Raw genomic sequence first — 21,485 nt, 5'->3', positions numbered from 1 at the left:
GGCTGTGCGGAGGAGCCCGAGGGCAGCCCCTGGTGCTGGGAGGGACATGTGTTAAACCCCTTTTCCTCGGGGCCTCACTCGATGTGCTTCTGCCTGTCACCCCTGCAGACCTGTACTGTACCCTGGAGGTGGATTCCTTCGGCTATTTTGTCAGCAAAGCCAAAACCAGGGTGTTTCGGGACACGACAGAGCCCAAGTGGGACGAGGTGAGTGGTGGGGGCCGGTGTGCCCCGCAGGGACCCCTGAGCTTGTCACCACCAGCCATGCCCCCCCCCCTCCCTGTGCTCATGTCCTGCTGGCTGGGGTTGGCGGGCCAGCTCTGTCCCTCAGCCCTCTGCCCTGCACCCCTGCTTATTTGACTTCTGACCTCGTGCTTATGTGCAGACACGGGGTTCCCGCTCAGGCCCCAGACCCCACTCCCTCAGTGATTTGGAGGCCCTGGAGCCCCAGAAAGTGAGGACGCTCCTCCCTGCCCCACGGGGTGGTCCCCATGGGCCCCCCTCACCCCCTCTCAGCCTTGTGAAATTGGGGCCCCCACCTGCCAGGAGGCCGGGTCCTCCACGTCCGCGGCTCAGGACCCTGGCTCCATCCTTCCTCAGGAGTTTGAGATCGAGCTGGAGGGCTCCCAGTCCCTGAGGATCCTGTGCTACGAGAAGTGCTACGACAAGACCAAGGTCAACAAGGACAACAACGAGATCGTGGACAAGATCATGGGCAAAGGGCAGATCCAGGTGAGGTCCCGACGCGGCCCCGGCAGGAGGTGGTGGCGCTGGCCGGCATCCCTCTCACTGGCCTCCTGGGTCCGGGGGCTTGGCCTTTTGTGCCTCGGCTTCCATGCTGGTTTGAGAAGCCCGGCCTGTTGGCTCCCCTGCGGGAGGTGACATCTCATGGTGGCCCCAGGCCCATGTGTGCCCGGTGCCTGGGGCTTCCACGCCTGGCTCAGGTGGGCCACCCACTCTCCCTCAGGGAGGGCTCCCTGTGTCTTCACTTCCCACCTCTGGTCTCCTGGGGCTTTTCCCAGGCGCACTGCGTGGAGGAGTCTGGGGCTACCTCCGCGAGGCGGTGTCTGATGAGCAGTGTCTGCTGTAGGAGGTGTGAGGCCCAGCATTGGGGGGCCTCGGATCTGCTGGGTAGCTGGGCTGGTCTCCGACTGGTCGCTAGGGCTGCTGGGCCTTACTGGTCCCTAGAGTTCCCCGGCGTGGGCTTGGTTGTGCGGGTCAGGTTGAGGGTGCGTGCGCCTGGGCGCTGTTTCTCCGTGCCCTGTTATAATGGACGCGGGGAAAGGGCCTTCTGCAGCCCGAGTCTGGAAATTCTCCCGGTTTGGGAAATGGCTGTTCTTCACGTTCCTGTGAAGCGGATACAGACATGGGCAGGCGTGCAGGCGTGCAACCGTGCACACCCATCTGGCACCTGGTGTGGCCTCACGCTCAGGACACGAGAGGCCTGGTTCGGGGGTCGAGCCTGTGACCGTGAGGTCAAGGGAGACAGTGACTGGCTGCACTGGGACTGAGCGCGGGCAGGGGGTGCCTCGGGCTTACGAACAGTTGCCACAGCGGGGATGTGGGTGCAGAGAGCTGAGCGATGCTTGTTTGCAGGAAGCCTTGGTTCTCTGATTGCTGAGCTTTAGAGTTTGGTGACTGGCTCTTGGCTGGGTGTTCTCAGCAGCATTTCCCCTTGGTGACCTGTGTGGGCTTCCTGCTCCCCCTGTCCCAGGCTCCAGTGCAGCGGTCGCTAACCTTTCGGACCTCCACGGACCACCAGTTGGCGACCGCTGCTCTAGTGTTTGAAGTCGGGGGGGGGAGGGGGCTCCATATGGTGGGGTCTTGGCCATCTGCCTCATGTTGCCCCAAGTTCCTGAGCACATCTCTTCCTAGCTCTGGGGGACCTGTGCCCCCCTCCTCAGCACTGTCTCCAGAGAGATGGTGTTGCCAGGCAACCATAAGTCAGTCCTTCATTATTTTAGTCATGATTTAGGAAAAGGGGACTGAAGGGAGCTAGCTCTCTCTCAGTTCAGCCCTGGGAACCCACTTCCTGCGGGGGTAAGGAGTGGGGGCCCCACGTTCCTGGGCAGGCGGGAGTGACCAGCAGGGATGGGGCTCTGGGCTGGCCCATCTAGCCCAGGAGACACCCAGCCAAGAACTATGACCGGCTGCCATGTGCCCAGAACCTGGGTGGCCGTGGGATAGGAGAGTTAAAGGGGTGTCCGGCGCAGCCAACTCAGTGAGTCCCAGGGGCCCTGACCCCTCCAGAACCCAGGGTCCCTCCAGGGCTCGGTGGCTTTGTCCCCACCTGGACTTCCAGTCCTATTGCTCCCTCCTCCTCACCTCTGTCAGCCTCACAGCCCCAGGGGAAGCACAGCATAAATCATTGCATCTCGGAGACAGGAGCAGATGGAGGCCGTGGGGGAGGGGGAGGGCCAGGTTATGTTTGGCAAAGCAGAAAGCACAGTCTGTTAAGGAAAATGTTTCTGTGTTTAAGCTTCGAGGAATGTTAAATGCCTGGGAGTGATATTAAAAGAAACACAAACCTTCCTGCTGCCAGCTGACCTGGGCCTGTGAGCTGCCAGTTCAGAACCAGCGTCCTCCGAGGGCTTTGAAGTCTCCGGGCCCTCAGCTCCCCGGGGTTCAGCGCTGTGCAGCCCTTGGCCCTCAGCCACAGAGCGTCCGACAGGCCTTCCTGTGAATTGGGGAGCGGGAGGGGCCTCCTCACCAGGGGTGAGCCAGGCCCTGTGAAGGCCCCCTCACCCGTGGCTGCCCTCGGAGACACGGAGGATGACAGGCTGGGGGGAGAGCCAGCACCGAGCCGTTCCCACGTGGCCAGGCCCCACAGAGCGCCGGGACGGTCTGTTCCCACAGCCGCCGCCACCTCCCTTCCCGCCACGTGTCCGAGGAAAGGAATCTGGCGCTCGGTTCTGCTCCCCTGCAGCGGGCGCCGAGGATGGAGCTGAGGTGGCCTGGCAGCAGGGCCGGGTCCTTGGGGAGGATCAGGTGGCCTGCAGAGAAGGCAGGGGAAAAGGCCCACCCGGTGCCCACCCCCCCGCCTCTTTCTAAGCCCCTTCTGGCTCAGCCCCTCCAGACAACAGCCAGGGACCCCACCTCCTAAGCTGTAGAGACACTTGCTCCAATAGAGTCTCCGGCTCTGGGTTTGCTTGAGATGGCAGTGGGGCCTGGGGCTGAGGGGCGGGGGAGTGGCATTTAGTGACAGGCAGGTGGCAGTGCTCATCACCAACGTGCGTTCTCGGAGGCCCATTCCCAACATTCTCTCTTGACCCTTGCAACAGCTCTGCAAGGAAAATGACAACCATATTCTCCCCACTTTACAGATGCGTTCACTGAGGCCCAGGTGCCCCGCTGGCAGTGCACAGGAAAGGCCACGCTCTCTCCTTTGTGCTGGGTCACTGTGTCCCGGGTCTTCATCAGGGAGTCTCCCAGCCTGGGTGAGGGGCACTGGCGTGGCTCGCAGCCTGGAGGAGGAGTCGGGGTGGTGTTCTGCCCTAGCATCCTGCTTTATGACACAGGGTGAGCTTCAGGCTTCCTTTGTCTGGACCCCTCTTACCTCTGGGCAGGGGACACATCTGTCTGGTGCAGCTGAGGGAAGCATGCATGCAAAGAGCCAGGGACAGGGACCTCTCATCTGCAGTGTGCCCCACTGCTCCGAGGGGTGTAGGGCCTGGCCTCAAGGAACCTACCGCCAGTTTGGAAGACAAGTATATCAATATGTGTCTCCCGGGGAGAGCAAGGCAAGATGGCAGTAACGATGATGATTGCATCAGAGAGCGGACTGTGAGCCCCGCGCGGGGCCGAGGCTCAGAGCGTTATCTCAGGGGGGCCTTCAGAGTGCCCTGCGGGATAGGAAAGTGACCCCAGTTTTAAAGATGAGAAAGCTGAGGCATAAAGGGTTCAGTCACGTGTCTAAGAGCAGGCAGCCAGGGGGCAGGGCAGCCAGTGCTGGAAGCAGCTGGACCCAGACCCTTGCCTTGCCCTCCCCGGGGCTCCCCTGTCTCGTGGGCCACAGGAATTCAAAGAAGGAAAGAGCCTCATGGGCTGCAGTTAGGGAGGCTTCCGGGGGGAGGGGGAGCAGGAGGGAGTGGAGAGCACTGGCTTTTTTAAATTCCAGAAGCAGTGTTTGTATTAGAGAGAAAGTTGCAATAATAGTAGATTGACTTGAACACAATCACCAACCACCCCTACTCCCACTCCTCTGAAACAGCCATTTTATTCGTGCCTTTTCCCTTCCTCAGATATCATCGTGCGTATTTTGTATTTTTTCTATTTTCATGTATTGTCATCACCCCCTTTCTCCTGGGGCCGGATGTGGTCTTTATAATGACCTTTTTTGTTGCTTTGTCGAAAGTACTTCATCTGCTTTGTGAAAGTCATTTTCTGCAATGACCAACACGGGCATGCTGTTCTGAGGCTCTTTGTTATTCTAGCCAGGTGACAGGCTCTGGGTCAGCAGAAAGGAGGCAGGGGGGGGGGCTTCCAGGGGGCGGGTGAAGGGAGGGCCTCTTGGCCCGGAGCAGGGAGGCAGGAATGCACAGGGAGTGTCCCAGGAAATGAAGGAGCCCCCCTGCCGTGAGCAGGAGAGATTGTGAGCAAGCAAGAGAGGGAGAGTGAAGGAATGAGTAAAAGAAGAGGGTCAGTGGAGTTTTAGGCCAGAAGGGATCCTGGAGGGCATTTAATCCAATCTTGGTTTTGGGGGAAGAAGAAACCAGACCAGGAAGGGGGAGCGACATGGCCAGGGTCGTGCAGGTCATTGGTGGTTGAGCAATGACTCCAAATTCAGGGCTCCAATCCCAGGCTGGCCGTGCTTGGTGAGCTGCTGGGCAAATGAGGGAGTGCAAATACTCAGGTGGGACAGGGAGGGAGGGGAGACTTGGATGTCCGTCTGTGGCCCTGAGGGGTCACAGTGTGAATTTAGCGTTCGACCCCACCAGCTCGGTGCATTTCTCCTCTGCTCAGGAGCCTCCCTTTCTTCCCCAGAACTGAGGGGCTGGGCCTTGGTTCTCTATCCAGGCCACCCCCGCCCCCCAACTGCCTGCTGCCTCCTTGCTCCCCCACCCCTGCCTGGCCTTGCCTCCCTGGCCCTGGGGGACTCCAGTGTGTTTATCCCAGTCTATTTCCAAGCACTGCTGCTCTGGGCTCCAAATGTGCGGTCCCCAACTGGGACCTGCCCCCTAGCTGACTGGCCTATTCCCAGGGTCTAGCCCTTGTTGGCTGGCGGGTCGGAGAGGAGAGCTCTCAGCTCAGTTCCTGCCACCGACTCCAGACTAGAGAGGGGGCGAGACCTAGGAGCTGCCTAAGTCAGAAGAGCCTTTCTGGGCCCTGCTCCCCCATTCCCCAGCTCAGCCGCAAGCCTGGGGACCCCGACCCGTGCCTCCCACCCGCAGGAGAGCTCTGTTCCCCCCACCAGGGGTCCTCTGAGCCTCCCAGGGGCGGCCCTCCCTCCATGGGAGCCATCAAGACCCTGGGGTGGGAGGGAGCAGGGTTCCAGGCCAGCAAGGACGTTCCAGCTGTCCCAGTTCTGGGGTGCCAGGACCTCACCACCCCCAATTGTGAAGTCAGGCCAGTGGGAGGCCTCCGTCCTCTTCCATTCCGAAGCTTGGAGCCCGTGTCTGAAGAGGAAAGGCGGGTCATTTCTTTGACCTTCTTGACCTGCCGCTGGGAAGCGCGCAGGGGTCAGAGCTATTAGAAACGGAACTCAGGATGCTGGGAGCCAGACTGGCAAATCTAAACATCTAGACCAGTGGTTCTCAACCTTCCCAATGCCGCGACCCTTTAATACAGTTCCTCATGTTGTGGTGACCCCCAGCCATAAAACTATTTTCGTTGCTACTTCATAACTGTAATTTTGCTACTGTTATGAATCGTAATGTAAATATCTGATATGCAGGATGTATTTTCATTGTTACAAATTGGACATAATTAAAGCATAGTGATTAATCACAAAAACAATACGTAATTATATATGTGTTTGCCGATGGTCTTAGGCGACCCCTGTGAAAGGGTCGTTCCACCCCCAAAGGGGTCGCGACCCACAGGTTGAGAACCGCTGGTCTAGACTCTCTTTTTTATTGTGGTAAAGACTGCCTTCCATTACATTTACCATTTTAATAATTTTTAGGTGTACAATTCAGTGGCATTAAGCACATTCACTGCGGTGTACGACCATCACCACCATCCACCTCCAGAACTTTTTCATCATCCCAAACTGAAAGGTCAAACCCAGTAAACAACTCCCCCCTCCCCTCCCCCCCCACCCCCAGCTGCCACCACGCTGCTTCCCGTCTCTGACCTTGACTCCCAGGACCTCACACCAGTGGAATCACACAGTGTTTGTCCGTTTGTGACTGGCCGCTTCACTCGGCATAATGTCTTTAAGGTTCATCCATGTAGCATGTGTCAGAATGTCCTCCCTTTTGAAGGTGAATAGCACTGTATGTATATACCACATTGAGTTCATTTATTCGTCATGTGTCATGGACATTTAGGGTGTTTCCATCTTAGGCGTTCTTACTTTTAGGTGAGAAAAAGAGCCTGGTCTCTGAGGATAGAGATTTCATGACCTTCTCTCCAGACCCAGGGGTGTCCCCCCTCCCTCCGTGCCCCCAATTGCTCAGCCCTCTCCAACTGTCGCAAGAGAGCAGAGCCCCACGACCCCAGAGCACCACGGGTCAGCATTAGCTTCTGGTTGTGGGCCCCCAGGGCCCAGCTTGTTGTGAGGCTCAGGCTGGCATGCACCTGAAAGCTGGTCAGAGCTGTGACACGCACACCCACGTCATCACTCACTTATTCAGCCCTTTCTGCGTATAGACATGTGGTGGCAGGCACTGTGCTGTAGGTACGAAGTGAATGGGACCTCCCTGTGGAGTAAAGGAAACAGAATTCTGGCCATTCGGCCAGTGTTGAGCGGCTTTGAGGCTGGACAGATCACGGTTGAGAGCTAAGCTTCCTCCATTCATTAGTTGGGAGAACGGGATAGGTTACCCTACCTCTCTGAGCCTCGGTTTCCTCAGCTGCAAAATGGGCTCTAACGAGTGCGGAATGTGGCAGACACTGAGGCCCATGGCACGGGGCCCGACACAGTTAGTACTCGTCTGATGATGACAGCCTTTCGACCAGGTGGCGGGTCCAGGTACCCTGCCTTCTGACTTCCTGCAGGGAAGCAGCTCCCCACCCCGAAGGCTGTTACCTGCAAGTGACCCCGGTGTCTGGGCCTTTGACTGGTGAAGGTCACATCTGTTTTCTTAAGCAGATGGAGTCACACAGCTTTGATGCACTGACATCAGTGGGGGCAGGGAGGCCAAGGTTAGGGCCCTCCTTGCCTGGCAGCCCAGGGTTTCCCTGCCTTGACCCCGGGCTGAGCGGCTCGGGCTGGTCCGCTAGGAGCAGCCCAGCTCGCGTAGTGCAGTCAGTCCCAGCGCAGGGCGTGAGGAGGGAACAAGGGGCCATTGTCAGCAGGGGCTGCTTCTGGTTTCAATTACGCTGCAGAGTGAGGAGAGCAGAGACCTGGGCCAGGAGCCTGCCAGGGCAGGACTCAATGGCTTCCCACTCCAGGTCCCTCCCCCTGGCCCCTCAGGGGCCGGCCGCCCCGTGTGAGGGTCAAGCGTGTGAGGGTCAAGCGTGCCAGCTCTATTGCCCCAGGCGCCAGGCTCTGGGCAGGGGCCCTTCCAGCTGTGGTCACCGCAGGTCGCCGAGGTGCTTGCTTCCTTCCCTGGTGGCATGATGGGCATTAAGGGTCCTGGATGCCTTCTCCGAGGTGTCCTTCAGGCCACACCGACCACAGCTGGCCCCGGGGAGTGGCCTGCATTTGCCTGGGATGAGCCGGGGGAGCCGTGGTGAGAAAGCGTTGGCCTATGGTGCTTTCCCCTAACTCCCAGCTTGGCACCTCCCAGCTCCCTGCCCAGACCCCGAAGTGGCCGTGCTGGCTGTGGCTTTCCAGCCTCTTTCCTAGTAGATGGACCCCTCCCCGAGCCTGGGCCAGACGTGCACTGCCAGGGAGCGTCTGCCTCTGGGATTTGTGTTTTATGTCCCTGCTGTTCTCCGAGCAGGCCCACGTGGCCGCCATCGCCACCATGGTGCCAGCCCAGAGGCCATGGGGAAGGGGAAGGACGATCAGGGGACTGTTCCCCTGCCAGTCTCAGACAGGGCCTCCTCCCAGGGCCCTGGTGACTGGAGCCATTGTCCTGCCCTGGCCACGCCCACCCCAGCTGTTTCAGGCCATTTGTTCTTCAGCATCCCACCTGCTGTCACTCTTCAGGCGGCAGGATGGGGGAAAGCCAGGGGCAGGGTCCCTCGAGGGAGCCCTCCTGCTCTCCGAAGGCTTTCCCAGACTGTACCACCTCCTCTCCTCTCCCTGCACAGTGCCTCCTCTCCCAGGTGTTCCTGATTTGGGGAGCCTGGACTCTGCCCAGGGGGTTCTGCAGTCAGGAAGCATTCGACAGGAAGCAGATGGGGGCTCGAGGCCCCCTCTCCCCCTCCTGCCCCGTTTGGGAATGCCACCGGCAGGCAGGCTGGACCGCCCCCACCCACCTCTGAGGGGTAGGTGACAGGCGGAGAGGCTGACCCAGGGAGGACCTTGGGGAACGATTCATTCAGGCCCGAGAGCACGCAGCCTCTCAGCTCTGGGCCCCGGGCTCCCCGATGCAGGCACGAGACCACGTGTCATCCCAGCTCTACCTCCTGATCGCAGGGTGGCCTCAGGTGACCTCAAATGCTTCCTCTCGAGCCTGGCATACAGCACGCTCTCAGTGCGGCTGGCTTCCTGCAGGAGGAGCTGCAACTTCGTCCTCCCAGAAATCAGACTGGTCCCCAAGGAGGTCCCACTTGTGATTTTTCCCCCAAAAAACCTTTGAGAAAAGGACTTAGCAGAGGAATTGCCAGGGATCTTCCCAACCGAGGGCTGAGGCTGGACGTGCATGCCGGGGGCACCCCTTAGCTGGGCTCTGCCATCTCCTCACGGCGGGGGCTGCAGTCTGCCATGGCCCCTCACTGCTGCCCAGCCTTTGCTGTAGCACCCGGGGTGTGGGCAGTGGTGACACGTGGTGAGGGCCTGACCTCCAGGCGCAGCCTTCTCCCCACGGGCTGGGACCGGTGCAGCCTGATCAGACCCTCGGAGGTAAGAGCTGAGCTGCTCTGGCTTTGGGGCCAAGGTGACCCAGAAAACTCAGCCTGACTTGATAAGTGTCATCCCAGTAGAAGGCCACTGAGGGGACTGGCACCAGCAGAGCCGAGGCCCAGCCTTTTCCCAGAGCAGAGAGAAGCAGAGAAGACCGGAAGTTTCCTTTAAAAAGCCCCTAAGCTTCCCGGCCTTCACATCTCCTTCCCCCCGAGGGACATCGTGGGCCAGTGGCCGTGGTCAGGAGATACAGCGGTTCTCATGGCAACTGTCCATCGGAAATGCTCAGAGTCCACCCCCTGGAGGAGGGCCAGGGGTTCCAGATTCTGCCTGCAGAGCTTGGGACTACTGGGAGGCACCGGCAGCACCCCCAAGGCAGGGGCGGTGGACAGAGGAGGTGAGCAGATGGGGCTCCGGACCCCCACTTCAGCCAGGGGCCTCTGCTCTTACCCGATTGGGAGGCAGGGAGACCTTGGCATGTGATTTCATTTGGAAAGAGAGGTGGGGTGTTTGGTTCAAGCTCCTGTTTTGACAGGTGTGGAAACTGAGCCCAGATAGAGAAAGTAGCTGCCAAGCCCACAGTGACCCGGCAGGGCTCGTGCCCAGGCTCCCTGGCTGCCAGGAGCCTTCTTCTGCTCACTTGGCGCTTACAGTGGAGTGGAAAAGAGTTACTTAGTCTCAGAGAAAGCAAAAAGCATGGAGCTCAGTGGACCCTGACGTTCCAAACCCTCCTGCCTGAGGCTGTGCTGGGAGACCCCGGCCACACCATGTCCACCCTGTGAGGAGGAGCAGACCAGGAGCCAAGGGGGTCCGGGCATTGGGCTGGCCAGGAGTGATGTCCAGGGCTTGTGTAGGGGATGGATGGACATGTGGCGGGTGTGCTCTGCCCACTCTGTCCCCGGGTGGGTTTGTTTTGGATAAGCAAGCTGTTCCCAAAGGCTCAAGTGGGTTTTCCATCCACTTCCGTGACCAATGTGCCGTGAGAATCATGGGGATCGCCAGGGACATGCCATCAGGACAGTGCTGCAGGGCACAGCTCTGGGCTATTTCAGCCGCTCCGGCCCATCGAGAGCCTCCACGCACCCTCGAGACACCAGCTGGGGCGGGGGGAGTGGGGGGGAGCCGAGTGGAGAGGGAGGCTGTGTGGGGGACGGTGGATGCTCTGCACTGTGCCATGAAGCAGCGCAGGTTTTGGGGAGATGGGAGGATCGCAGTGCACGTGGACAGGCTGGGTCTGGGCTCTTTAATCCTCACCCGTGGATATGTTTTTATGGATTTTTAAAAAATCCTCACTCGAAGATATCTTTTTCATTGATCTTCAGAGAGAGTGAAAGGGAAGGGAAGAGAGAGGAAAAAAAACAGAAACACAAAACATTGACGTGAGAGAAACACATGGATGGGGTGCCTCCTGCAAGCACCCCTGGGACAGGGACTAGGGCACCTGCCACCGAGGGATGTGCCCCGACTGGGAATCAAACCTGCAACCTTTCGGTGCACAGAGCAGCACTCCAGCCCACTGAGCCACCCGCCAGGGCACAGCTAGCTTCCCATCTAAGCTGCTCCTGTCCTTATACCATGCACCCCTTACCCCTGTGCCTACCCCAGAACCTGCCCCGCACCCCTACCCTGGCCATCCGTTTAACTCTTTGCCTGCCACAAGCATCTATAGACCAACTTTAAAATCATTTTTCTTGAGAATTTTCAACTGAAAATATTCAAGAACACCCGAATTGTAATATATTTATTTTATAATATTCATTGCAAATTGATTTTTCAAATTCAAAATATCATGGCGTGTGGGGATCGTTTCCGACTTGAACGCGTGGCAGTGAACTGATGAAAGCCACCAGTAGCCACTGATCTACAGAGTTGAGGTTCCAGAGCTTAGAGAACGACATCGCCATACACAGCTAGCTGCAGGGTCCGGACCCGGGGGAGTTCTGCCTGGGCTGCCTCGGGAGCCCCCTGTCGCCAGCATCCTCTCCTTGGTGGGGCGGGGCCGTGGTGAGGTGGCCACCGCTCGGTGTGTCGGCATTAGACGGGCCTGTTCCGGGTCCTCCCCACCGGGCAGTGGTGGATGGGTGGAAGAGTGAATGAGTGGCCATGTAGCTTGCAGGCCCGGCTCTGCCGTGGGTTGCTCGGCGACTTGAGCGAAGAGTTCCTGTCCCTGGCCTAGTGCGGGCCTTGCATGTAGCGGACATTCAGAGAGGTGGGCACACAGAGAAAGCCATCCGCGGGCCTTGCTTTCTCACTCCGGGAAGAGCTCTGCCCTCCCCGCATGCGGGTTTTGATGAGCACCCGTACAGCACGCGGTGAGAACACACGTTAGGAACACAGGGATCACAGAGCCAGCGTCATACGGGGACTTGCCCACCTCCGTTTCTCACAGTTCTCCTGGGCATGCCACCCTCCACCCTCCCCGCCAACTCCCACCCCCTCTGCCCGCCCGGTTCCTCTGGGCTCTCATGCCCGGCCCGCCCTGCTGTGCTCTCAGCACGGACTCTGAGCCGGTCTTTGGGCAGGAGCCACTGCGGGTTTCCTCTCTGCAGCCCTCGCAGCCTCAGACCCACTTTGCTCTCCACCACCACCTTGCCCCCCAGCCCTGCTCCCTCGGGGCCTGCTCCATGCAGGCGGACCCCAACCACATCCCTCCCAGCCCCCCTCCTCCTCAGCACGATCCCCGGCTCCCTGGCTCCCAGCTCCAGCACCCGGACTCTCTAGGGACACTTGGGACTCTCCCTTCCCCCCTCACTCCTGACTGTCCTCACTGGGGTGCCTATGGCCTTGCCCTAGCTGGTGGCTCAGAAACCCCTTTTCCTGGCCCAGTGTCGTTTGACCGAGGACAGGGACAGAGGATCGGGGTCCTGGTCTGGGCCGGAGGGAAGATGAAGTCATTCCAGTGGGAAGGAGGAGGCCACTCCAGGGAAGTGGCACAGCAGCCTGAGGTTCTGAGAAAGAGCCTTCCCTCTGTTCACAGGCGGGAGGATTGGCCTGGAAGCTGTCCCCACCCCCAGCTGTCACCCAGGCAGCCTGGTGGCAATCCCTGCCTCTGCCTCCCACACGTCTGAGGCTGCATATATTCCCTGTTGACCTTTTTTCTTCGGTGATGCCACTGCTGATCACTTTAGCCTGATTTTACCTGTCTCAGCTGTGCTGGGTGGCTGGTCCTGGCCACCCCAGGTGCATACCTCTCCCTGGGGATAACCCAGGGTCCTGCCTGCATCTCCTGGGGCACAGCCCCTCTCATTCCTCTGGCAGAGAGCCCGAGAGGGAGACGAGAGAGGACTGGACAGTCTGCTAGGAATGTTTTTAATTCCAAAGGCAGTGACATCTGTTCGTGTGGGCCTTACCGCCCAGGCTCTGTTTATGCAGACGGGGGGGGGGGGGCCCTGCCAGGTGTGGCTGGATGGAAGGGGTGCATAGAGGGGAGAGGGGATGTGGTCACTTCCTGGGTGGCCAGGACAGCCCAAGCCTAGTCCATTCAGCAAAGATAAAGAAGGGTCCCTGGTGGGCTGGAGGGACCAGAACTCAGACGGCTGCTTTTGAGGAACTTGCTGGGAACATTTGTCTTGTACAAACCACCCCCCCCCCACCCCCACCCCCTGTAGCTGCTGCTCCTAGACCAGGGGTGGGCAAACTTTTTGACTGGAGGGCCACAATGGGTGCTTAAACTGGACCGGAGGGCGGAACAAAAGCATGGATGGAGTGTTTGTGTGAACTAATATAAATTCAAAGTAAACATCATTACATAAAAGGGTACGGTCTTTTTTTTTTTTTTTTTGGTTAGTTTTATTCATTTCAAAAGGGCCAGATCCGGCCAGCGGGCCATAGTTTGCCCATGGCTGTCCTAGACCATCAACTCTAGGAAAGACTGAGTCAGGCTTGGGGGGAGAGAAGGCACATTTGTGCTATCCCCAGAGAGAGCTCCCAGCCCACAGGGAGGAAGGGAAAGATGAGCAGCTCAAGGGAACAGCCTCCTGACAGCTACCCATCTGCTGAGGCGCTGTGTCACCATGGAGACTGGTTGGCCATCTTTCATCCAATCAGAACTGGCCTTACCCAGACAAGTGTTGAGCCTGGGGTTCCTAAGACAGACAAGCGCAGAGCTTTGGGAACAGGATCTAGTCTGTCCCCCTTCTCCCACACACCTGCAATGGGGGGCAGGCACACCCTGCACAGCCTTCCCCCAAACTGCATCCTGGGAAACGTGACCCAAATAGAGGGACGAGGCCTTAGGAAGCCAGCGAGGGGCCAGTTCTGAAGTTTACCAGCCGGCGGTGCCAGGCGCTGATCATGTGTCTGCTGCAGGTGAATGTGGTCAGCAATTATAATGGCGCCTTACTAGCCAGTTACACAACCAGCAGTTGCACATTCACTGAGGGATGCAGCGTAAAGCTAGGGCGGGTGGCTTTTTTCCACAACTGTTCAAGCCACACCACCCCTCCTCCTCCAGGAAGCCTTCCCTGATTCCCTCTGGCTAGAAATTTTCTCTCCTTTCTCTCGACTTTCATGGTTCGTTATCTGTGCTGTTCTTACAACACAAGACTGGATTTCTTGAGGGCAAAGACAGTGCTTTGCCCATCTGAGTACGACGTAGGGCAGGGGCACAATTAATACGTGCCAAATGCCTGGATGCCTTTCTGCCTCCTGTTGAGAGGTGTTTAAGCCCATGTCTCCTCTCCTCTCTTGGGCTGTAAGCATTGACAAGTGCAGGCTTTTGATTAATTTCTGTGATTCCTTAGCCCCTGCCCCAGGCTCGGGCACGTAGACCCTCAGTCAAGGCCTCTTGAATGAAATGAATGGGATGAAGAAATGAGGCCTGCAGTGGGTTTTGTGGCAGACGGGGTGAGGAAGCTGCCTGGCCCCCACGGGGCTGGAGAAAGACTGTCTTCAGAGGTGGTACCCAGGTGGCCTGGGAGAGGCAGGTGAGGGATGGGGCAGGAAGGGTGGCTCGGGCCTCAGCTGGGCAGGGGACACGGGTGTGCTGCTGCCTCTGTGGGGCTCTTCCCCTCACCCTTGGGTGCTGGAAAGCTATGTGGCTCAGGCCGTTTAGCTGCGGTGGCTTTAGGCAACTTAGGTTCTGGTATGAAGAGGCTCTGTGCGGCCTGGCAGCCCAGCCCATCCGCACTGTGCAGAAGCAGGTGTGGAGTGTGGAGGCCTAGAGTAGATGGGGCTGGTCTGGGTGCCCTGGAGCCCCCACCCCCACCCCCACCCCCGGAGCCCAACAGGGCCCAGGACCCCGCCTCCCCCTGCCAGGCAGAAGGCAGTGCAGGACCAGATCCTGCCACAGGGCAGTCACAGTGGTGAGGTCAGCCAGACCTCTGTCCATGGCCTGGCCTTGGGCACGTTGCTCAATTTCTCGGTGGCCTTATTTTCCTCGCGTGGCAAAGGGGAGTGCCAGTACTGCATAAGGTTGGGGAGCACTGAGTGAGCCAGTCCGTGCGCAGGTTTAGCGTGGGGACGGTTGCATAGTAAATTCTCAGTCAAGGGCGGCTCTCACTATGGTCGGGTTGGCTAATCTGCAGTGAAGGCGCCACCCTGCCTCCAAAGGCACCGAGGGCTCTGAGGTTAAACCTCACGGCCTGTGCGCTGGTTGAGGCCCAGCAGGGGTGTTCCAGAGGCCAAGGGCTGGTTCTGTGCCCTGGCCCACCCGCCTGGGTAACCAAGAAATGTCCTGACTCAGCTCTTTTCCTGAATCCAAAAAACCAGCCACATTTCAGTGAGCACTCCCGGCCGCAGCCGCACGACCTCACAGGAGAACCTGACCTCCCTGAGCCCCCGTCTCGTTGACACTAAAACTGGAACGATCACACCAACATCACAGAAGGTGTGAGACTTAAATGCAATCAGATACTTGAAAGCCCTTTGCAGGGGACCCCGCTCATGGTTGGCACCATGAAGATACTGGTTTCCTTCCGACCCTGAGCCTCGCTCTGCCGTGGTGTGACGTCCTGGGCGTCTCTGGGTTTGCACCCTAATCATTTTGAGCTCAGGCCTTTCTCTTTTCTCTGGAAAACGCGTATGGGAAGTTTTTCCAATGCTCTGCTTTGTATTGTCACCATGCAAAACGGTTCACTTCTCGGTCTTTGGCTAAAACATTCACCAACTTGATGGCCAAAAACAAGTCCGTACATCTCTAGCTCCCACGGCACCCAGCGCAGACAAAGTGGCTGAGTGCCCCTTGGCCAGTGGGCATCCTCTGCCCCTTACAGCACAAGCCTTTCTCGGGTGTCTCTGGCCCAGTGCACAGGGCGTGGGTAAAGGTGGCCGCGTGAGGAGCACCTCTTGTGAGCACCAGAGAGAGACCAGGGCTCATGTCCAAGGAGAGGGCCTACGGCCGCCGAGCCCTCCTTCCCCACTTGGGACCTTCCTCGTGCTTTACCTTCTCCACCAGAGGTCTGGCTGCTGGTACATGCCTGCCTGGCCCTGTTGAGGGAGGCACCTTGGGGGTAAGGAGGCAGACCTCCAGGGCCACAGCTTCCTTTCCAGGACAAAGGACCGGCTTTTGATGGCCAACACGCAGCTCCTGGCCCTGAGCCCCCCCCCCCCCCCCCCCCCCGCCCCTCCTGGCTCCGCCCAAGCCTCCCTCCCCTCCGGGACCAGGGAGCGGCCTGGCGGCGAAGGGGTTAACCGGGATCCAGCGGCGCGGGGACTGGGTTGTGTTTAGCTGCTTGTCAAACTTTATTTAGTAGGGGCCGGAGGGAGAGAGGCAGGGTCGGTGAGGAGGAGCCCCAGCCTGCCAGGAGTTAAAACCCGGAGGTTGGGTTTTTGGAGGGGGCAGCCTCCAGTGCCTGAGTCACTTCCTTCGGTGGAGGCGGGGACCTCCCCTGGACGCTTCTCTGCTTCTCCCGGCCGGTCTGTGGCGCACGCACTCCGCACTCGGGTGCTGGGACCAGGGACCGGGAGGCGAGCAGAGAGCCCCAATCGGGCTCCCCGGCAGCCGCCTCCTCTCCGGGAGGAGGGACAGGGGAGGAGAAAGCCTCGCCTCGCACCATGCGCTTCCCGGCCCCACTCCAGTCCCCACTCCAGTAACTGTGCCGCCGCTGGGGGGCTGCGCGCTCGGGACGCGGACGCTCCCTCTCCGCGCGCTGAGCTCTGAGCTCCGGTGCCTGCGCCGCTGTCTGTGGGCCGCCGCCGCCGCCGGCATGACCGACGTCCTGCCCCAGCCCGACTGCAGCCTGAAGGCGGTGTGCGAGCCGCTGGAGCGCTGCTGCCTGGATCCGCTGGAGGAGCCGGGGAGCAAGCGGCCCCCCAACACGGGCGCCCGGCTCTGGGGCCGTGTGCGCAGCAAGCTGCTCCGCCAAAAGGTGCTGGTGGGGGACTGGCGGGACCGGAGGGGGTGGACTAAGGGGACTGAGAGAGGGCGGGGCGCTGGGGCCCCTGGGGGTGCCGGGTGCTCTGCCCCTCCTTGTGGAGCGCCATCCCAGCTCCCGCCTGACTGTGGAGTCCTGGGACAGACCTGGGGGCTGCTTTAGGTCTGCCCTCCGTGGCCTCAATTTGATGATTAATGCTGGTTGCTACCCCCGCCGCTGACCCTGGCTGCTTTCTCTGCCTTGGGGAAGGGGGTTGTCTCCTGTGGGGAGAGGATTGCCCGGCTCCTTTCTGAGTCCAGGAATATGAACAGACTAGGCAAGGGGCTCCTGGGCACCAGTGCCCCCCCCCCACCCCGCGTTCAGCCAAGACCCTAACCCCCTGTATCCAGTGGACATTGCTGGCTGCCCCTATGCTGAGGGGCACTGACAGTGGCACCTCAACGCCATCAGCTGCGGGAGGTTTCTTTGTATGGGACTGTGGCATCCTTGCCCCCCAGGGAGGAGGGATGTGGCGGAAGGCAGAGTCACTGCTGAGTCTGGGGTCCATAGGCTGCCTCTTCAGGGACCACCCAGCTGACTGCTGGCCCAGTGCCAGCCAGGCACCAGGCAACTCAGTCCGTGTGCCAGGGGGTTCCTGACCCAACGGGCAGTCCAGAGCAAGCCGAGCCAGGGAAGACTGCCCATCCTGCTTGCAGCCCCAGACCTGGGTGGGGATTAAAGTCGAGATAGAAGCTGACTGTCTGCAGCTGGGCAGGCTGCCTCGGGGCTGGCTTCGGGCCCTGGCATCGGGCGTCTGAGGAAGAGCCAGACGCAGGGCCTAGCACACAGTAAGTGCTTGATAACTGCAGACAAATGAACTGCCTGAGCAAGGTGTTCTGGTGGCCAGAGCCCTGCCCCACAAGGTAGTCACAGGGAGGCTTTGGCTGGTCTGCGTGGCTGACGGGGAGTTGCGAGCTCTCCCGGACTCAGAAGGGGGCCCTTTGCACAAGTCCTCGCTGCCAGCCAGCAGAGGTTCCTGGCACCTGCCAAGAGGAAGTGCTCTTGGGCCCATTGGCTCCCGGTCTAGTTTCTTCCCCTGCCAGTGGGGCGCACTTGACCTCCCCGAGGTGACAGCGGTCCTGGAAAGTGCTGGGCCGGGCAGCAACTTGAGCTGTCCTGCATTGGCCGCTGGGTCACCTTCAGCCTCCCCGCGGACCAGGCTGGCAGAGCCCTGCTGGCCTCAGCTGCTACCAGAGCCCCTCTGTGCTGAGGCAGCTGTCTGTGCCCGGCAGCACGGAGCCATCCCCCCGGCACCCCTTCTCCCCGAACCCTGCTGAGGCCAGCAGATATCAGCCCAGAGCTCCTCGTCCAGTCACAGACCTCAAGGTTGGCAAGAAACTGACCCAGCAGGAGCCTGGCACGGCGCCAGCCAAACAGAGCCCTTCCGATTTACCTGCACCTTTGGGGAGGTGCCTGAGGGGGCAGGGAGCAACTTTAAACCCTAAAATCCCAGACTTTCCTGGACTTTTTATTCTCTCCCTGTGTACCCGTGACTGGCAAAGCCAAGGGTCCACTTCAGGAATTCTTCAGCGGGCTTTGCCTCTGGGGGTGCCCGATGGCTCCGTGTCTCATGGTGCTCTCCGGGCGAGGGTGGCGGGCCAGCCAGGCGCTGGGCTGCTGAGCGGATTGGCATCAATGCAGCTGCAGGGTGGCTCTGGCGCTGGGATGCTCTGTGTGGCAGGTGATTCGGTCTCCCAGCCCCTGTTGGGTGGCAAAGTCTGTCGGTGTCATGGACACGGGGTCTGCACCGTGGACAACAGGGACGTTCATCCGCCCTCCTGTGCCTGCCGTGCTGTGCCCGGCTGAGGGGTGGGCGCATGCCTTCTTGTGGAGCCAGGCCCTCTGCCCACTTCCCTTCCCAGCTGCATTAACCTAGTTTTTATTTATCTTCTATTTTTTGGATCAGGTAGCAGCTTAGTAGGTGGGGTGGGGGAAGGGTGCCAGGGACTGCCCAGCCTGGCAGGAAGGGCCGCCTCAGTAACTTGGCACTAAGGATTTGATGTGATGGACGCCCCAGTCACCTGTGGCCCTCCTGCTCCCATTTAACCAAAGATGAAAGGCTGGGGGGGGTGGTGACTCATCTGGGGCCGCTGTGCTGGGGCTGGAGAATCGGTGCAGATGGAGAAGTCCCAGGACTCACCTGTGGGGCCTCTGGCCCGGGGAGTCTGCTCAGGGCCCACTCACAGGCTCCCCTTTGGGTCCCGGGGGCGATGGTTGGGCTGTTCTTATCCCCAAAGAGAGCTCTGGGGCCGACGCCTCACTCCGACCTCCGACTTGGCAGTTGGCTTGTTGTGCAAGCATTTCGCAGAGGAGACGCGTGGCATTTGGGTTTGTGGGCTCTGCCAGTCCTCTGGGCGTTTTAACCTCGCATTTCTCCTTCCCTTTTTCTTGTTTTTTTAAATTTGCTCCAAATCACACTCAAGGAGACCAGGCTCCATGCCTGTCCTTCCTCGCACCCTGCCTGCTTCTAGATCTTTAAGTTGCACTCTGGAGGGAGAGGGGCAAACCCCACCCCCTGAAGTGTCCAAAGGTTCTAATGGGGTCACTTGCGGGAGCCATCGAGGGCTAGGAGGGGCTCTGATGGGGAAATCTAGGCCCCATTGTTGCCCTGCGGCCAGGCCAGATACCAGCTGGAGGTGGGGAGTCTGGCAGGGTCCAGGGGAGTGGGGAGAGTTGAGGTTGGTTCCTGATGACCTTGTCGCTGCGTCGAGGGGTCGCCATGCGGGTCTGAGAATTCCCTGCCTCCACGGAGCTTCTCTCTGGAAGCTGGAGGCCGGCAAGGTAAACTGAGGGGTTTGCTGAGTTCGCCTGCTCTGTGATGGGGTTTGCTCCCCTCTGCGTCTAGGAAGGGTCAGAGGGGTCCCTGAGGAAGGGCAGGATGAGGAGCCACCTGTCTGGGGAACCTTCGGGCTCAGGAGGGTCCCTCTCTTTACCTTCTTGATTGGCACCACAGGCAGCTCCTGGCCCCTCCCAGGGGCTGGCGTTTACAGGGACAGTTCTTCCTCACAGGTGGCACCGGGTATGCACACCACACATACACCCAGGCTCGCGGGCTGTGGAGGGGGCAAGGGTGCTGGGGTGTAACATCACTGCAGCCTGAGCTCACTTCCTTTATTTCATGACCTGGCTCTAGGCATCAAGAAAGATCTTGAAACCTTATGCAGCAGACATCTGTCCTGCCCTGGCTGCCCACTGCTCGGCCCTGACCCGTCCCCCCGGCCCCACCCCTCTCCACCTTGTTGGCTGAAGGGAAGGGACCTGCACCCCGGTCTTCGCCATGCACCTGCCCACCCACCGCTAGTGCTCCCTCCGCTGTGGGCAGGGCACAGTGGTGCTCCCCTCGGCCTGGGGGACCCTGCAGCCGCTCCTCTCCTCTGGGGCCTCCGTGTGGCCAGCTGGAGGGCCGGAGGGGAGTGGCGTGGCCGCCCTGCGTTCCTGCGTCACTCTGCTTCTCACAGCACTTTCTGGCTCCCTGGGGAGAGAGGACCGTTCTCCTAGGGTCACACGGTGGCCTCCCGACCCCAGTGCTCCCGCTTCTCCTCCGAGCCGGCTTCCGCGAGGCCCGTGTGGGAGGTGCCCTTGACTCTGAGAGTCAGACTGAGAGCCAATCAGACCCACAGACGGTGTGAGATTTTAGAGAGGGCCACAGACCCCTCGGTGGGAGCCCCGTGCTCGCTCTCAGTGAACTGGGCCGGTGCTGTTGGTTAGAGAAGCCGCTGGCGCTCCCCGGCACCCCTGGGACCCACAGGTGGCCCGGCCAGGCAGCCACGCTGGGCTTGGTGCCCCAGCGTTTGGATGGCCCCGGACCAGGGGGAGCTGAGCCTGCCAGGCAAGGGGGTTCCCGCAAGGCCAAGGCTGCCGGAGCCCAGCGTTGCAGGAGAACCCAGGGGCAGTGAGGCCCCAGGAGGGCAGCCATTTTGGAAAGAGCCCAGAAACTTCTGCAGGTGCTGGATGGGGGAGTTGCCGGGCACTGGCAAGCCCTCTGCCGAGTGGCCTTGCCGGCTGCCCACACTGTCGGGAGCTGGTCAGCAGGTGCCATGTTCTGAGAGCTCCCGTGCACCCTAGGGGGACACATACCCCACATACCTAGAACCTCCTGCCCGGGCCCAGGAGGAAGCCAGAGTCAGGCCTGGACCTGGATCCCAGCGAGCCTGAGACTAAGCCCCGCTGTCTGTGGTCCCCAGGAGGGGCCCTAGGGCGGTGGGCAGCGGCCGTGGAAGCCGCCCTTGGGGATTCTTCTGCAGGGAGGCTGGGAGGGCCCCGCGACCCCGCAGGGAGTGCCCTGGCTCTGCTGAGGCTGAGAGAGAAGCTGGAAGGGCCACTGTCCTGGACAGTGACCCCCCCAGGGTTGGTGTCTCCGCCGTGCAGAGCCAGTGACAGCCACAGCGTCCCTTCCCGTCAGACACCAGAGGCCTCTTTCTCGCTCTGGCTCCTCCTTGGAGAGCTCCCGCCCCCAGGCTGGTGTGGCACTGTCTTAGCCTGGCACGTGACCCTGGGCAGATCCTTCACCTCTGCGGTTCCCTGGCACCCGTGATCCCCCAGATCCAGTTCACATGATGATCTTGGCCGCGTCTCAAGATTCCTATTCCTCAGCCTTAAACTCTCAGCACACTGGGAAAGGCCGGGTGGGAGAGGTCACGGGCTGCGCCTGGGCCCAGGCCAGCCCTTCGCTGGGAGGTGGGCCTTCTCGACCCCGGTCCTGAAGGAGCCCTGGTGGGAAGGCATTTTCTCCATCCCCCGCATCCCAGTTGGTTCATTTAGTCCCTGATATTGATGGGCCACCTTCAGAGGGCTGGCCACTCCACAGGTGGCCCGGGCAGAGGGGCCTTGCTCTCATGGAACGTTCTGTCTGTAGGAGTCAGGCAGGGAGTGAGATTTCAGGCCCTGGCTGTGCTTCTCAGTGGTTAGAGCATCGGCCTGCACACTAAAGGGTCTCAGGTTCGATTCCTAGTCGTGGGCACGTACCTGGGTTGCAGGTTCACTCCCCGGCACTAGTCAGGATGAGCGCGGAAGGCA

General features: G+C 60.2%; 1 protein-coding gene across 6 annotated transcripts in view; it reads left to right on the top strand.

The window, feature by feature from the left end:
- The window catches only part of ABR (ABR activator of RhoGEF and GTPase), a 185,973-nt gene that overhangs the window by 147,612 nt on the left and 16,876 nt on the right, over positions 1–21,485 (top strand). For 5 of the 6 annotated variants that reach the window (XM_059669224.1, XM_059669225.1, XM_059669226.1 and 2 more), the window contains 2 exons: positions 109–206; positions 600–731. In XM_059669224.1, coding sequence (XP_059525207.1) covers positions 109–206; positions 600–731 — 230 coding nt within the window. Of the gene's footprint in view, positions 1–108; positions 207–599; positions 732–15,994; positions 16,425–21,485 lie in introns of those variants that run through there. The other variant, XM_059669229.1, reaches the window with a different exon arrangement.

This window comes from Myotis daubentonii, chromosome 16 (assembly GCF_963259705.1).
Source record: "Myotis daubentonii chromosome 16, mMyoDau2.1, whole genome shotgun sequence".
Lineage (NCBI taxonomy): Eukaryota > Metazoa > Chordata > Mammalia > Chiroptera > Vespertilionidae > Myotis > Myotis daubentonii.
The sequence above is the reverse complement of the archived record's forward strand: the minus strand, read 5'-3'. Positions and strand labels throughout refer to the sequence as shown.